Raw genomic sequence first — 17,490 nt, 5'->3', positions numbered from 1 at the left:
TGCCAGTTCTCCCCAGGGCTCAGGCAGAGACCTTAATATCCACCGCTGTCGTGCCTGGCACTAGGATGCAACTCTGCACGCAGGACGAAGTCACCATGGCACTTGAAGCCTGCTGCCCCTCACACCTGTGGGAAGATATGGTTTAACACACATTTTCCCAGCCACCCAATTTTCTTTTTTGAGTGGAGAAAGAGTAGAAAAAGGAAAGTTTCCAGGCAGGAAGCTGCTGCACTGTTAACATGGCAGGTGTTGGCACTGTTTCCAATTAACATGCAAGGCTCATCCCAATAGTTTGACTTTATTCAATCAATGTAACATGATCTCAGTGCTAAGCCACCTCAAGAGGGAGGGCCAGGTCTCTGGAGGTGGTTTGGGGGCAATTAGCTAATTGTATTTACCTTCTGGGTAGCTTAGACGATGGAGGATCCGAGGAACAGATCAGATCTGATCTGCCTGTCATGAACCTCTCGGGGAACCAGCCAGTCACAGCTGTAAGGACCTTACAGATCTAGTTCCATTTTCTCACATCACAGATGGGGAAACTGAGGCACCAGCAGGGGAGGGGTCATGTCCAAGTCTCCAGTGAGTCAGTGGCAGTCAGGTGTCCTGATTCTTCTCCCCAGATCATCAGGCCAACTTCTCAATGGAGGAAGACAGGCGGGCTGCCTCTCTGGACCGAATGCGGCAAGAGGCCCGTGGTTGGACTGCTGGAGCTGGAAGGGCCTCGGCCACTGGGGAGGCCCCATCCTACACATGGGAAACTCCACTGAGAGAAGGGAAGTGACTCTCCTGAGGGCCAAGATGACAAGTTGGCTCCTCCTAGCCACTACCTCCAAACAGAATGTAAAAGGAATGATATGTGGCAGCAGGGCCAGCCAGACAAAGGGATCAAGATAATGACTTTAAATACAAATAGTCCGAACAGATGACTGGATAACAACTGGTTTTCCTAACATGGTCTCACCTTCCATGAGCTGCCCTCTTTCTGGGGAGACCAGCTCTGGAAAGCAGTATAAGAAAGGCAGCGTTAGAATGAACACCGAGACTGTGAGATGCAGTGGGAGGGGTCCGGGGGCGTTTAGACAACCTGCACTTGGCTCAGTAATTCCAGGACTCCCTCTCTGGTGAGGAAGACCACCTCTCCGGTGTTCTGGCACCAAACCTCAAAATGTGCAGGGTCGTCCAGGGCCCTCTTGCCCGCGATGATCACAAAGGGGTAGCCGAACTTGTTGGCGTCTTTCAGTCTGTTTCCAATGGTCAGATGGGTCCTGTCATCCAGCAGGACCTCCCCTCGGAGCTGCGGCACTGCCTCTGTGATGTGGTCATACAGGTGCCCCGTGAGCTCTGTGGCCGCCTCCTCCTTACTGCCCTTCTTGGGGGAAATGAGGCAGACTTGGTAAGGCGCCAGGAGGCCGGGCCAGCGGATGCAGTCTTCTGTAGCGAGAGCTTCAATGACAGCGGCCAAGATCCGCGTCACACCCAAGCCATAGCACCCCATTTCAGCCAGGGATGGCTTGCCGTGGACATTGGTGAACTGGGCACTGAAAATGGAGGAGTACTTGGTGCCCAGGTAAAACGTGTGCCCGACCTCGATGCCTTTGGTTTTGGTCAGTGGCCCCTGGCAAGCAGGGCAGTTTGTTGGTGACAAGTCCAGAGTCTCCATGTTGGCCGAAAAGCCGCAGCCGGAACAGACTGCAAGCCGGTCCTCTCCGACGTCCACCGGCAGCTGGAACTCGTGAGACATCGTGCCCCCGATGCTGCCCACGTCCGCCTGGACCTTGACGCACTGCAGCCCCAGCCTGTCAAACAGGCTGCTGTAGGCATCACACACCAGGCTGTAGGTCTGCTGGGCGGCCTCAGGGGAGGAGTCGAAGGTGTACATGTCCTTCATGTAGAACTCTCGGCCTCGGAGAAGACCAAAGCGGGGCCTGGGCTCATCCCGAAACTTCCTCGTCACCTGGTACAGCAGGAGCGGGAGCTGCCTGTAGGACAGTGTCTGCTGGGAGGCAATCAGGGCTGTGATGGCTTCCTCGTGAGTCGGTCCTAAGCAGTACTCCTTGCCGTGTCTGTCTCTAAGTTTTAGCAGCTCCTTGCCCATCGAGTCCCACCGGCTGGTGGCTCGCCACAGCTCTGCTGGGCTGAGGCTGGGCATGTTGACCTTCTGTCCCCCGATGGCCTGCATCTCCTGGTCTATCACCCGCACAAGCTTCTCCATGGCACGGACAGTATAAGGCAGGAGGTGGTAACAGCCGGAGCTTGCTGGGTGAATCAGGCCCACCTGCAGCATCAGCCGCTGGCTCTTACAGGTCAGCTCGCCAGATCTGCCCTCTAGCGAGAGCACCTGGTCTTCCCGAAGGTTCTGGGGCTGGAACATGCGGGACAGCACCAAGCGCTTCCCTCTCCCTGGGGCACGGTGGTGAAACCTGTGGGGAACGTACCCCGAGAGCTGGTGACTGCAGGTGGCCAAGGCAGGCAGCGCTCTGCATCTTGTCAGCAGCCCTTCCATCACAGCCCAGCGCAAGGAGGCACTTGCGCCTGAAGAAAAACGAGCCGAGCAGAAGTAGGCGTTAACTGTGATCCAACACCCTGCAGTAGTCAACGCAGGCTGCTCGCCAACAAACTTCTACAACCACCACCGATCTTGTGGATGCAAATCCTTTCTTTTCTAATATCCTTGCAGATCAAAGTACTATTGTACTTCTCTCACCATTTACTGCCGTTTAAAAAACAAATCAATATTTTCCTGTTTACGGGACTTCCCTCGTGGCGCAGTGGTTAAGGATCCGCCTGCCAATACAGGAGACACAGGTTCGAGCCCAGGTCTGGGAAGACCCCACATGCCGCAGAGCAACTAAGCCCATGTGCCACAACTACTGAGCCCACACTCTAGAGCCCATGAGCCACAACAACTAAAGCCCATGCGCTCTAGGGCCTGTGTGCCGCAACTACTGAGCCCACGTGTTGCAACTACTGAAGCCCGTGCACGTAGAGCCCGTGCTCCACAACAAGAGAAGCCACCGCAATGAGAAGCCAGTGCACCACAACGAATACTAGCCCCTGCTCGTCGCAACTAGAGAAAGCCCGCGTGCAGCAACGAAGACCCAACGCAGCCAAAAATTAAAAAAATAAATTAAATTTTAAAAATATAGATATATTGGGGCTTCCCTGGTGGCACAGTGGTTGAGAGTCCGCCTGCCGATGCAGGGGACACGGGTTCATGCCCCGGTCCGGGAGGATCCCACATACCGCGGAGTGGCTGGGCCCGTGAGCCATGGCCACTGAGCCTGCGCGTCCGGAGCCTGTGCTCTGCAATGGGAGAGGCCACAACAGTGAGAGGCCCGTGTACCGAAAAAAAAAAAAAAAAATATATATATATATATATATATTTTTTTTTTTTTTCCCATTTATAAAAATACAACAGCATACTGTGGAGACACCAATGCGTGGTGACAGCATTGGCTCTGGAATCAGGCAGCTTGGATCCCAGTCCAGCTTCCCAATAACTGCACCCTGTGTAGCTTAGGACATGTGACTCAACTCCTCTGTGCTCAGTTTCTTCACCTGTAAAATGAAGGGACCCACCATATAGGTTTATTGTGGGAATTTAGAGAAGAGTTATAAGAAGTTATTAGAACAGTATCTGGTATATTCTATGAACTGAATCTAAGTTTGCTAAGAAAAACAGAAACAAAAAAGAAAGGAAATCAACTATAATCTCTCAGCCCAGAGACAACCGCTACTGACAATCCCTTGTCTCTTTTGCGAGCCGTCTTTGCCCACGAGCCCCCACCCCACCCATGCCTTCAATGTCCTTAATGTCTCTTCCCCCCTCACAGCACACAGTCCCTGGTCAGGCCACACGGTCATGGCTCCGAGTCAACATCTCCATTCTGTACGTTGTGCCTCTTAAGCTTCACACCTACCCATCCCACTGCCTCCTAGAGAACACACTGCATGAGTACTTCACACTCAGCACCCCACAGGGAGCTTGGCATCTTCCCCCTAAGCCTGCTCCCCGTCCAGTGCTGCCTGTCACTCTGAATGGTAGTGCAAGCCACCCTTTGTCCAAAACAGAAACGCAGTTCATCCACTCTGAGCTCCCTCTGTGCCCCACCTTCACCAACCCCTCTGGCCCTGTGATTCCTACTGCTTCACTTGCTTTTGATTCTGTTCCTTCTCTCCACCTCCACAGCCTCCACCCAGGTCCAGGCCACCATCATCTCTCACCTGGGCTATTGCAACAGCCTCTTCACTTGGGCTCCCAGCTTCCAGGCCCACCTTCCTCCAATCCATTCTCCACGCTGTAGCCACAGGGGATACTTCCAAGACACATACAGCAACAGCTTTTCTTGCTTAAAATCCTCCAACAGCTTCCTGTTACCCTTAGAATCAGGTCTAACCTTCTCACCTTCACAGTGCACATGGCCCCATGTGAGCAAGCCGCTGGTCGCCTCTGGCCTCCTCTCACCAGGGCCCTCTCTGTGCTCCAGCTTCAGCACACTCATTAAAACACAGTTCCCTTTGCGTAGAATGTTCCTCTCCCCTTTGCGTACCAACATCTACTCATCCTCCAGGCCTTAGGAGTGCCACCTTGTCTTCTAGGATGCCTTTCCTGACCCACTCCCCATACCCCAAAGAGCAGCTTCTCCTGCAGCAGCCCCTGATCCCCTATCAAACACCAATCACTCTTTGGAGTTACTGCTCCTTCAGCTGGGTCTTCCCCCAGGCAGTCAGCTCTGTGGAGCTAACTCGCTCACTACTCAGCACAGAGCAGGGGCTTACTAGACAATTGTCTAATGAACGAGCACGGTAGGTTTCTTTATGATTTTTACAAAATATTCACACATTCCTAAGGGCAGTACAACATTTCATTGACTGACTAGATCAAAAACGATTCTCCAGAGAGTTGTTAATTTTCTCTGTTGTATGTAATCTACAACAGAAGGCTTTCTTTTCTTTTGTTATATATTTGGGAGAGATCTTCAGGAACGGAATTACTGAGTCAAAGGGTATAAACTCTTTCAAGCTTCTTGATTTATGTTGCCAAATTTAGTGAGCACCCCTAATCTTCAGCAAATCCCATGGGACAAAGCTCTTCTGCAGTATGCTGAGAACAGGTTACTAATTTCCCTCAGCTCTGGGAAGCTCAAATCCCCCCCAGGTGGTTCCCTCCAGCTTCCAGCAGCCTCAATCCTCCAGCCGGTCTCCTCCAACCTCAAGCAGCTTCATCCATTTCCCCTGGGCACTGTACAAATATTATCATTTCCTATGTGGCCTATGACCTGAAAACGGCCGGGAGGCACGGCCACAGAGCCCTAGTGTGACTGCGCGGAAGAGTGCAGGCCTGGAGGCAGGGCACACGTGGTTGACACCTGGAGCCATCACTTAAGGTCCCACCTCAGGCCCGTGGCCCAAGCCAGAAACTCTTTCACCCCTGACTCCTCCTCAAGCAACTGAGTCTGTCTCCAAGACTTCTCTCAAGTCCACCTCCTTTCTTTCTCTTACTTTCTCAGCTTGGGTTGAGAAGGCCCTCAGTACAGCTTGCTACATTACGGTAGCCCAGTGGTTCTGAAATTTAAGCAAGCATCAGAATCACCTGGAGGGCTTGTTAAAACACTGATGGTGGGGCCTCATCCCCTGAGTTTCTGATTCAATAAGTCTGGGGTGTGGGCAGAGAACCTGTATTTCTAACAAGTTCCCAGTCACAACGACCCGAGGCAGACAAGGAAGTCCTGCGATTTCACAACGGAGGAAACAGACTAGGAGACGAGTATTATTCAAGAGTTTGTGATGGTGGCCCGCCCCAATCCAATGACGAGATGCACGTGGGAAAACGGACACCACGGTCTTCGGTCTCCGCGCCCAGAACCGAGCCCTCTCTTCATTCCGCAGCCCCTCCCTCAGCCCGTCCCTCAGCCCCCGGCCCTCACTGTCACCCACGATCACCAACCGTAGTCCCAGCGAACGCCGACCCCGCAGGGACCGCCGCGCCGGGCCACCGCGCCTGCGCCAGGGGCGTTCCTGCACGAAGCCCCGCCTCCTGTCCGTCCCGCTAATCACAAAACCGCGCTCACGGGGACTGGCCCCACCCCACTCTAGACGCCAGTGAATTGCTCGCCGGAAACCTAGGCAAGGAGAGAGAATGGGCTCATAGGTTGGCCTACGCAGCAATAAGTAAATCACCGTCCCGGAAGTGCTCTCTAGGATTGAGGGAGGTGTAACTCTATGATCAAGGCCTCGGGTCTAGGTTTTGAGTCTGGTGTTCCCGCCCACTGCCAGGGCCCGCCCCACTCTCTGAATAGGAGAACCGCCGGCTATAATGTAACGATGACAACAGTAGGCCATGCGGTTTCGAATCTACCCTATGATTTTACAGCGTATCAATTTAAATAAATTTTTAAAAATTTAAACAATTGGAATAAGACACCTTTATTTAATCTTTAAGACACTAAATCAAACTTTCACAAAATATTTTTTGAGCAGCTACCACGTACCAACCGCTTGTAGAAGCTGGGAATAGTGAACAAAATAGACAAAGTTCCCGGCATTCAGTATAGCTTACATTCTAGTCAATAATCCAATACAATGAAATTTAAGGGAAGGCCAAAGAACTCAAGATAAGTGGTATTTTAACGCAATTAAATTTTTTAAAAAAACCAAAAACTGACATCGTGAACAAGTTATCAAAATTTTACATAATGACAGGATCTGTTAGTCAGATGTTGTTAAATGCTATGGAGAAAAATTAATTAGGGAAGGGAAAGGGTTGGAGGTCGACTGGTTGCCATTTAAAATAGAAGGATCAGGGAAAGCCTGGTGGAGAATGTGACATTTTAGCAAAGACCTGAAGGAGTTGAGAGAACCTTGCAGATATCTGGGGGAAGTATGTTTCACACACAGGGAAGAAGTGCAAATGTCCTGAGCGAGAGCTGCATATCATATAACTTTACCTAACCGATTACAGCTATAGTTTATTCAGCACCTAAAATCTACCAGACCCAGTGCAAGACATTGGTGATTCTGCTATTGGCCCCAAGAAGCTCTCAGCCTGCCAGGATCTGCCAGGAAAAACACTGTGCGATCAGTGGTGTAATGGGGGCTGAGAACAGTCCTGTGGCAGCACAGGGAAGGATGGCTTCCCTGAGGAAGCCTTCAAGCTGAGCCTGAAGGATGAGTGGGGTTTAGCAGCACAAGAATGGCAGTGGGAGTGGAGTGAAATGTCCAGGACAACTCACAGGCACAGAATCAGGAAATACTGAGCTGGTGTGAGGGAAACATGGGGTGTGGTAGGGTTTACAACTTTATTTCCCACAGCTCCCAACGCAGTGCCTGATACACAAACCAAACCAGTGGTTCTCAACTTTGACTGAACTGGGAATCACCCTGTGCCCCCAGTCCCAGCCCCACAATGCTGGTACTTTATAGTCCCCAGTGATCCTAACGTGAAGCCTGGGCTAGATCTGCTGACCTAGAGGAAGGGCATCAGACAACCCGGTGCCAGGTGGGGGGATGGTAGACATATGTCATCATCCCAGTCTTAACAGCTGAGGAAAATACAGCTTGGTGAGTTCCACAACTGGCATCTGCTCACCAGCTAGAAGGCCAGGCAGACCTGGGCTGGACCTGAGCTCTTTTGCTCTAAGAGCATCACAGCCTCTGCAGCCCAGCACTGTGCTCGGGGCTTTCCCAAGGAATGCAGTCCCAAAGGTTTTACTGGGGCAACAGTCCCCATGCTTCTCTGGGGGCAGAAGTTGAATAATCTCCAGTATATTTCAGGATCCAAAGTAGCCTTATATTTCTTCCTGCTGCTCGTGTACTTTATTACATCCTTTCCAACCCCGAAAAAGCCAGGCATCCATCCTCTGCACCCTGAGGTGTTAATTATTTCTCAATTAGCAGTTGCCGGCTGTAGAGCATAGTGGTGTGGAGAGGCCTAATGACTCGCCGTGTTTAAACATCCCCACATCTTCAGAGCACTTTACCAATGGTAACTAATTAATGCTCATGACCCTCTTGGGAGGCAGGCCAGAACTGCTGCCTTTTACCGGGAGTTTACAGGAGGCTCTGCAGCCGGGAGCTGCAGGGTCCATTCCAGCCAGCCCTGGTCAGAGTAGATTTGCTCCCCATTGAGAAAGTCCATGGTGGTGGAGACCAGAATATAGCCCTTTCTCTGCTAGCAACTTCCTGGGTGACGTTTCAATCAATTAATTGATCAGTCATTAATTGGGTGCCTTGATTTAGAGAGTCCATTCATGGTTAAAACCCACAAGTTCCCTAAAACGGAAAAAAAGAGAAAGAAAAATTCATTCATTCACTCGTTGTCATCTACGACAAAGCAAAAGCAAAGGACCGCACACTTGCCTTGGTGCCCCACAGCCCTGGGGACTCACCATGCTGTTAGTGGTTTCCACCGGCTGCTGGCCAGACTAGGAGTCTCTTGGGGGCAGGCACAGCCCTGAGCACAGGGCCTGGCCCAGTCAGGGCTCAGCAAAAGGTTTTGCTTTTTGCTTGTTTTAATATATCAATCAATAAATGAATGGATGGTTTGTCTCTCTCTCAGATCGGAGCTCCTCCGAGGACAGGTTGAGTCGTCCCTGCATACCGAACCCATGGCCTGGCACAGAGAGGCTCCAAGTGTGTGCTGAATGAACAACAAAGGCCGAGTTCACGGTGAACTCCCTGACCTCAACTTGCTCATAGCCTCCTGAAGAGACTGTCTCTCAAAGTGGTGGTCCCGGCAGCCTGTGGTAAGACATTATGAAGAGGGGAGAGCAAGATGCTGAGGGAGCAGTGTTGCAAAGAGGGGGTGGGATCAGGGAGGGCTTCTCGGAGGAGGGGGCGTGAAATTGGACCTTAAATGATAACTAGGAACTTTCCAGGCTAAAAAGAATTGGAAGACATTCTAGTCAGAGGGACAGTAAGTAAGGAAAAAGGCTTCAAGATAGTTCTGGCTGGAGCACAGAGCACACCCAGGCATCAGGGAAGCACAACTGGAAAGGCAGTGGGCGCCACTGTGCCAGGGCCTGCTGGACCAGACTGCCAGTTTCTCATCTTTGAGGCCAGTGAAACTTTTTGTATGAAGAATGATACTTCTTCTGCCCCACCCCCGCCAACATACACACATCTGTTTTGAGGCTTAACCCAAAACAGCTCCTCTTCTGAGAAAAATCCCTGGGCATTTTGCATTCCACTCTACAACATATATTTGTTATGTTTGGAAAACAAGTGTAATTGTCACTACAGGAAGATGGTTGCCTCCTCTGCCGAGGGCGCTGGCCAGTGTGAGAGGCAGTTCTGTGGGCAATGACAGGGTTTTACACCAGGGAAGGGCGTGGTCAGTTGTGTTTCTTTGCCTGAGTGAGGTGTGAACTGAGACTGGAGGAAGAGGATGGGGAGAGAGGCTGGATGGGAGACTCCCGTAATGGCCCAGACTGGGGTGGTGGGGGGAGAGGAGAGGACAGACTCCAGAGAACCACTGGGACAGTCCACCTGTTGGACTCCTGAGCCCACCCCCTATCCTGTTAGCCCAACCTGGCCCAGACAGACTGGACTGGAGGTGGGAGGGTGGCCTTGCCTGGGAATCCTGCCCAGCCAGTTCCCAGCTGTGCAACCCTGGGCCACTTGCTTCCTTGTTTCTTCATCAGTAACACAGAATACCACGTAAGGCTGTTGTGAAGGGTTCATGAGAGATGTAACTGAGAGCAACTGGCTCATTCTTCCAGCCCATTCCAACTCCGGGGACCCTATGGCTGCCCTTGGCCACCATAAGGAGACAGCCATCCTTCTGCTGCCGCCTCTGTTTCCTTCAGACTCCCCTCTCTGGCTACAGTGCGGGATGCCATTGTCCTTCTCTCTCCAGGGGGCCTCTTCCCCCTGGGCCCAGAATTCCCCTCGCTCATTTATTTGCTGTCCAAGTCTAGGATGATTAGAGTTCAGAAGTGGGCTGGGGAGGGGGCCTCATTTTTTAAATCAAGATTCTTCAGAATTGAAGAGTGTGGCACCAAACGTCATTATCATCATCGTTCACATTTGTAGAGCCCTTGCTATGTACCATGGGCTGTATTAAACACCTTACACCCATGTCTGATTAAGTCCTTACAATAAAACCCCATGCAGTACAAATATCACTGTTGTGTCCATTTTACAGATCAGGCAACCAAGGCTTGGAAAGTTGGGTTAGCTTGTGCATGGTTGAGACAACTAGTAACAGGGAGAGAAAGGATTCATCTCCCGGTCTGTTTGATGCACAGCCTGATCTCCCCACTCAGAGCCTCCAATGTTATTTGTATCAACCATACATCCAAAGCTGTGGGAGCAGTCACCCAGACAGACTCTTTCTGTCTGACTGGATCCCCTCTGCTGGAGGCCCACTCTTTGGCGACCACCACAATGGCATCCTCTTGAGGAACCCTCCCTTGAAGTCCCCTCTGGCAGGGCCTCCCCCTCTCTTGAGACCCCTGGACATTTTGTCTGAGTCTCTCCTCTGGCCCATTCTCTCTCTCAGGTGTGTCACATGAGTGTGTACATGCGGTGGGGCAAACAGACCTGAGTGCAAATCCTCACTTTGTCACCCACTTACCGTGTGCCTGTGGGTGAGATACTCAGCCTCCCTGAGGCTCAGATGCCTCATCCTGAAGATAGCAGTGACCTCTCCCCCATGGAGTTGTGGTGAGATACAAGGAGTTAGCCCAGGTACAGCGCTTAGCACAGTGCCTGGCACATAGCCAGGGTTCAATAATGTTTGCTATTATTACAATTATTTTTTTAAATAAATTTATTTATTTTATTTTTGGCTGTTTTGGGTCTTCGTTGCTGTGCGCGGGCTTTCTCTAGTTGTGGCGAGCGGGGGCTGCTCTTTAGTTGCGGTGCGCGGGCTTCTCATTGTGGTGGCTTCTTTTGTTGTGGAGCACAGGCTCTAGGCGCATGGACTTCAGTAGTTGTGGCGCACGGGCTTAGCTCCTCTGCGGCATGTGGGATCTTCCTGGACCAGGGCTCGAACCCGTGTCCCCTGCATTGGCAGGAGGATTCTTAACCACTGTGCCACTAGGGAAGCCCTTATTACAATTATTTTTAATGGTGAAAGTGCCCTGGCTGGCACAATGCCAGGCACAGAGTTGGGCATGTAGCACATGCAAAACATTTATCTCCTCACCCCCATAGACTGCAAGCTCCCAGAGGGGAGGGCCCATGTCCTGTTCATCTCCAGCTCTGCCATAGTAAATCTGTTTACTATGTAGAAAAGTTTTGTACATAGTAAATCTCAGTACGTATTTGCTGAATTAATGTCTTTCTAAATAATTCCCTCAATTCATAAGAAAGGCTTGCTAAAAATGCAATGAAACAAAACTCTCAGCAACAGTTAATCTGTCAACCAACAACTCCCTTTTGAGCCCCTGCTTTGGGTTAGTGCTGCAGAGCACTGGCATAGCCAGAAGTCTGGGGCACAATGTAGATGCCCCAGGACAGAGGGAATCATCACGTCTGTGAGTTCTGAGTGTGACTCCAGCAGTTCACCTGGTCACCCTCATCTGGAAGGATGATGGGAATTGAGTTCTTTCCAACAAGGCTTTGCCTTTTCTCTTTGGTGCAGAGTTGAGTTAGGTGTGAATGGACCAGGTAGAGTTGACGCCCTCCAAGGCTGGTGGCTTAGAGAGAAGAAGGCAGCATCTGGATCCAAACAGAGGGGTTTGCTTTCCAGAGCCAGCATTTACTGGCTGTGTGACCTGGGGCAAAGGACTTGACCTTTCTGGTCTTTGGCTGCACTACAATGGGGTCAGTAACCTCCTTGAAATACTATGAAGAGCAAGTGAAAAACATTACAGAACTTTGTAAACTGAAAGCTCTGTATTAATATTAATAATAGGAATATATTCAGATCATTCTTTTGTAAGATTAAATGTGTAATGAGATGATGACTTTTAAGTAATTAAATGAGATTATGTATGTAAAGCACTTGAAGGGCACCTGGTACATAGCGCTCAATATTGGATGAACTATTGTTAATACTCCAGTACGGCCCTCCTGTCTGCTGCTCCACTACCTGACGGCTCTTCCCCACCATGTCCACATGGCTCACTCCTTCACCTCCTTCAGGTCTTTGCTCCAATGTCACATTCACAGCCAGGACTTCCTGACACCCTAATCCCCATCCCTGCTCCCCGGCACTCCTGATACTCTCTCTCTCCCTACTTTTATTCTCCATAGCATTTATCATCATTTAACATGCTAAATATCTAGGTTTTGGTTTACTGTGTTACATTCTCCCTCTACCACCTGACTCCACCCCAATTAGAATGTAAGCTCCATCCAGGTGGGCAGGATTTTTGTTTGTTTTGTTCACTGCAGGAGCCCCAGTGCCTGTTCCAAGGGGCACCAAACTTTTTCTGCAAAGGGCCAGACGGGAAATATTTTATGCTTTGCAGCCCATGTCATCTCTGTCACAACTACTCAACTCTGTTGTTATAACATGAAAGCAGCCATAAAAATATGTAAACAATGAGCGCAGCTGTGTTTCAAGAAAACTTTATTTACAAAAACAGGCAGTGGGCCTAATTTGGCTTGTGGGCCACAGTTTGCCAAGGCCTGGCCTAAATCATTGTCTGGCACATTATAAATGCTCAATAAAGATTTGGTGAATGAATTAATTAGTGACTAAGTGAATGAATGAGCACAAGACACCTGGTACAGGGACTGGTACTCAATAAATGCTTATTCCTTCCTATTTTATACTTAATAAATACAACAAGGTAGGCCATGATGTACTGTATTAGAGGTACAAGCAAGGTGCCATGCAAGTACTGGGAGGTGGCAGAGTCCTTCTCTTGGGGTGAGGGAGGACTTCAAGGGTGTCGAAAGCTGGGCTCCCCTAGAAGCAGGCCCTGAGTCAAGGATTCGAGGGCAGGCAGTTTCTTTGGGAGGTGATCTCAGGAAACACTGGTGGGAGAGTAGGGAAATGAGAGAAAGAAGGGCCAGAAATGAATACAGTGTGTGATAACGAACGGGCAGCTTACAGCTATGGACCACTGGGTCTCAGTCCCACATTCCTCCAAATTATCTTATCCCCCCACCCACCCCTGTTTATAAGGTTCAGGTATTTATCCAGTTTCCATTCCCCATTGGTTGAAGGCTGCTCCCAGGGGTGTCAGCTACCCAGTGCTTCCAGCCAGGTGGAGAGTGTCAGGAACTTGCAGTAGGATGACATTAGTGGGTACCAGGTTGGTGAGCAGAGAGGGGGCGTGGCGGGCACTGAGGTGATACTTGAGCTGGCCTTGCAAACACCATCTTGTTTAAGATACTGTTTTCAGGTCTTTGATGCCCACAGCTAAGCCTAATCCTAACAGGGACAGTCGCTAATAGCTGTTGCAGTAGACAGACAGACAGAGAGCATCTTCTTTCTTCCTTCTTTCTTTCTTTGGCTGCGTTGGGTCTTTGCTGCTGCACGCAGGCTTTCTCTAGTTGCAGCGAGCGGGGGCTACTCTTGGTTGAGGTGCGCAGTCTTCTCATTGCGGTGGCTTCTCTTGTCGCGGAGCACTGGCTCTAGGTGCGCGGGCTTCAGTAGTTGTGGCGCTCAGGCTCAGTAGTTGTGGCTCGCAGGCTCTAGAGCTCAGACTCAGTAGTTGTGGTGCACAGGCTTAGTTGCTCCACGGCATGTGGGATCTTCCCGGACCAGAGCTCGAACCCATATCCCCTGCTTTGGCAGGCGGATTCTTAACCTGCGCCACCAGGGAAGTCCCCAGAGAGCATCTTCTGTCCCTTGCACCCGGTTGGAAAACTTTCTGTGAAGGACTCTGATTGGCCCAACCTGGATCACGTGTCTGCATTTGCAGTCAGGGGGTGGGGTATTATGATTGGCAGCCCTCTGCCACCACTCAGAGAGGGGAAGGAGTGCTTAGTAGCCCAGGAAGGAGAGGTTCTATTCCCAGCAGGGAGGGGCACTGGGCAGATGGAAGCAGTAGCTCTCCACCACAGTAGGGGTTCTTAGGTTTGTTTCTTTTACTTTGTGGATGACAAATAAAACTCACAGAGGAGCTGTAATTTAATGAAAAAATTTACATGCCAAAATAGAAGAAGCCCCAGCATAGAGCTATAGACTGGTTTGGGAACATAAATATGAAAAGTGCATTCAGATTTTTTAAGTGTGCAGTTTATAAATCAACATATGTGCTAGGAGAGAAACTAATCTAAACCCCAAATAGTTAAAAAGCCATTCGTTAGTACTCTTTAGCCTGTCTGCCATTCAAGGCAGTGTGTTGGGTGTGGGGGGGGGGACTTCCCTGGTGGTCCAGTGGTTAAGAATTCACTTTCCAATGCAGGGGACGTGGGTTCGATCCCTGGTCAGGGAACTAAGATCCCACATGCCACGGGGCAACTAAGACTGCGTGCCACAACTAGAGAGCCCATGCGCCGCAACTAGAGAGAAGCCTGCACGCCACAACAAAGAGCCTGCACAACTAAGACCCGACGCAGCCAAAAATAAATTAAATATTTTTTAAAAATCAAGGCAGTGTGGGAGGAACTCAGGAAAGTTATTGAAGCTCCCTGAGCCTCAGTTTCCTCATCTGTAAAATGGAGACAATGCTGATACATAGCTCCTGGGCTTGTGAAGGTTAAACGAGGTGAGGCGTGTGAAACATGGGCCACAGGGACTGGTCCATGGCAAGTTCTCAGTAAATAGTTTTGATGATGATAATGATGATGATTTTTTTTTTTTTTAACCTCCCTGTGGGAATAGTCACTGCTCAAATTGTTCTTCTGTGGCCATCTAGAGGCCAGCTGGAGCTTTTCCACAGCTCCACAGGAGTTTCTGCTCACCACTCTCTCCAAGAACACCCCCCTCTGCTTCTCGTCCTCATCTCCAAACTAGAGAGGTCAGAGTCCAAACAGACCCGGGGGTAGGAAAGGTCCTTCAGGTAAGTGGAACAGGGTGAGCAGAGGCGGGAAGCAGGACGTGGGGGCCACTACTACCAATGTGCAGCCTGGTGAGGCTGCCTGGGGGAGGAGCCCGGGCAGGAGCGAGCAGGTGGTGTCCCTCACCCCCTCAGCAAACCTTGCCAGTAACTTCAGCCCCGCGGCGCCAGAGCCAGAGCCGGGGAGGGTTTCTTGCTGGAAGCATGCCCATGATGCTGGGGATCTGTTTCCATCTGCTCATTTTACTGCTGAGTTGTAAAGTGCTAAATGTCATTATCCTCCCCTTCCTTAAACAAGAAAAAACGTTAACAGCCTGAGAAAAGGAGATATTTCACTTCATTTGGCATCCAGCCACCACCATCTACACAGGGTGCTCCCTCGGGGCCTGATTAGAGATGGGAGAAGACCTGTTCTGTTCTGCTTTCAGCTGCTGGCACCCGCTCTGTGCAGGCTCCAGGGTGGGCACTGGCAGCTAGAGGCCAGGCCAGAGCTCAGCCAGGCTGCGGGCAGAGTAGCCAGCCACCTTCTGAACAATTCAAACGCTGTAATAGGTGCCACAACATAAAGTGAGAATGGGAGCCAGAGCAAAGTGACTTGATCAAGGTCACCTTGCTTATTAGGGTCTGTGTTCTATGTGGCAAAGGTGAACTTGAATCAAGACATAGAAATTACATAAAAGAAGGTTTCGGCTCAATAAAAGGACAAACTCAGAAAACTTAGACTGTTAAGAAATGGATTGATTCCATCAATAGGTAGTGAGCTGCCTGTCTGCCAGAGGCATGCAAGTGGCTTAGATACTCCTTTCAGAACACTCACTATTGAGAGAATTCTGATTTAGATGGAGAGGCTGGAAGAGGTGATGGTTAAGGTTCTTTTCAATACTGAGATTCTAAAAACCTATAACTGAAAAATCTTACCTGTTTTCATGATCTGTAACATGCCTAGTTCATGCTGGCTAAACAGGAGTTTCTAGCACCTGATGTGGGCTGCTAGACACAGAGGAAGGAATGGGCAGGCAGCACAAGGTGCGATTCATCTTCATTACTCCGATTATGGGGTCATTAAGGCTTTTACTCTGCAGTGCTCCCCTAAGGAGCTCCCGCTGCTTCAGCTGTGTGACAGAGTTGTCCTCCCAGCTGCCCAGTAGGCAGGGGTGTTCCACAGGACTCAAAGCTGTAATTGAATAAAGATCAAACCAGCCAGAGCCACGATCCTGGCGGACTGCCAGGCCTGGCCTCAGCAGGGGCTTGCTGAAGAGGCGTGGCCAAGGACACGTCCTGAGCCCCAGGGACAGCCATCCTCTCCTCCGCACTGGGCTGGGGAAAGGCCGCTAACACAGAATGAGTGTGAACAGCGTGGAGGGCGGAGCAGCCAGCTCTGCCACCTTAAACCTCCGAGAGCTTCCCATTGGTCTTCCAAAGTCCCCACTGTGGCCCACGAGGTCCTGCATGACCTGCTCTGCATGCTCCAGACTGTGAGCTCCCTGAAGGCCCAGGCAGGGTCTATTCTGTTCTGCACAGTAGCCCCAGAGCTTGGCATTATGCTTGGCACTTCGCCGTTGCTCGATAAATGCTGAGTGAATGACTGGTAGGCCTGTGGTCTTCCTGGACTTAACAGAAGTGAACTTGGCAAAGGAGGCAGCCCCAAGGGCAGAGAACACTGGACCAAGGGGCTGGAGGTGGGGTTCGAGTTTCTATCTGTCACTGATTCATTGCTTGACCTTGGGCAAGTCCCTGCTCTCTTGCCTCAGTTTCCCTACCTGGGCCTCAGTTTCCTAGCCGCAGATTTGGGGATTTGGTCTAAAGCTGGAGAGGAGGTGGAAAGAAAGCCCATACTCTCCGGTTGAGCTCTAGCCTGCAAAGTTCCCTAGGTGGCAGACCTGGCCCCAACCTCAGCCCTTGTGGACCTGGTGATGGAGTCGCCTGTTTGGGACTGACGTAGCCACGTCCCTACTGTGAGTTTACTCAGTTCAACAACCAAAACTGAGCCTGTCTTACGTGCCAAGCTCAGTGCTGGGTCATGGGGCTGAATCAGACGTGGTCCTTGCTGTAAAGAGCCCGAGTTGAATGGGGACAACAGACATGGTGACATCATTACGGTGCAAGGACAAGGGGATATAAGCAGTGCAGAGGGACACAATACCTTGAGAGTGTGCACAAAACGGAGTGATTAATGAGAGCTGGAGGATTTGGCAAGACTTCCTGGAGGAGGCACCTTTGAGCCTAGCACTTGGGATAGAAATTACAGGAAAAAAGCCAGTGGAGGAACGGGATGTACAAAGGCACAGACGTAAGGCAGTTTTCGAGCAGGGAGACTAGTACACTGTGGGGAGGGAGCAGGGTAGTGACAGGTTGCGTTGGGGATCACAGGCCCAACTCTAGACTACCCATGACACATCTCCCAGGAAGGGCTGTGTCCCAGGAGACAGCACACACGGGGCAGGTCTGGTTCTTCCCATGCTTATGTGTGACCTTGTTCAGTGTCTCAATGTCCTCATCTGTAACCAGGATCATGATGCCTACTCTTCAAGGCTGGTGAGAAAACTGCATGAGTTTACATGTATGAAGTGTATCGCACACAAGA

The 17,490-nt window shown here is 50.7% G+C and overlaps 1 protein-coding gene across 1 annotated transcript; it reads right to left on the bottom strand.

Annotated features, from left to right (window-relative positions):
- Positions 1-302: 302 nt before the first annotated feature.
- PARS2 (prolyl-tRNA synthetase 2, mitochondrial) lies at positions 303-6,021 on the bottom strand. The gene is made up of 3 exons (XM_082677446.1): positions 5,951-6,021; positions 3,247-3,306; positions 303-2,787 (listed from the first exon to the last, which is right to left on the bottom strand). The coding sequence occupies exon 3, from the start codon at positions 2,504-2,506 to the stop codon at positions 1,079-1,081; it is 1,428 nt and encodes a 475-aa protein (XP_082533572.1). The 5' UTR covers positions 2,507-2,787; positions 3,247-3,306; positions 5,951-6,021; the 3' UTR covers positions 303-1,078.
- Between the last annotated feature and the right edge of the window lie 11,469 nt (positions 6,022-17,490).

The sequence above is a fragment of the Grampus griseus genome (assembly GCF_964374135.1).
Source record: "Grampus griseus genome assembly, chromosome: 1".
NCBI classification, from domain to species: Eukaryota; Metazoa; Chordata; class Mammalia; order Artiodactyla; family Delphinidae; genus Grampus; species Grampus griseus.
Note: the sequence above shows the minus strand (reverse complement) of the source record. Positions and strands in the feature narration are given on the sequence as shown.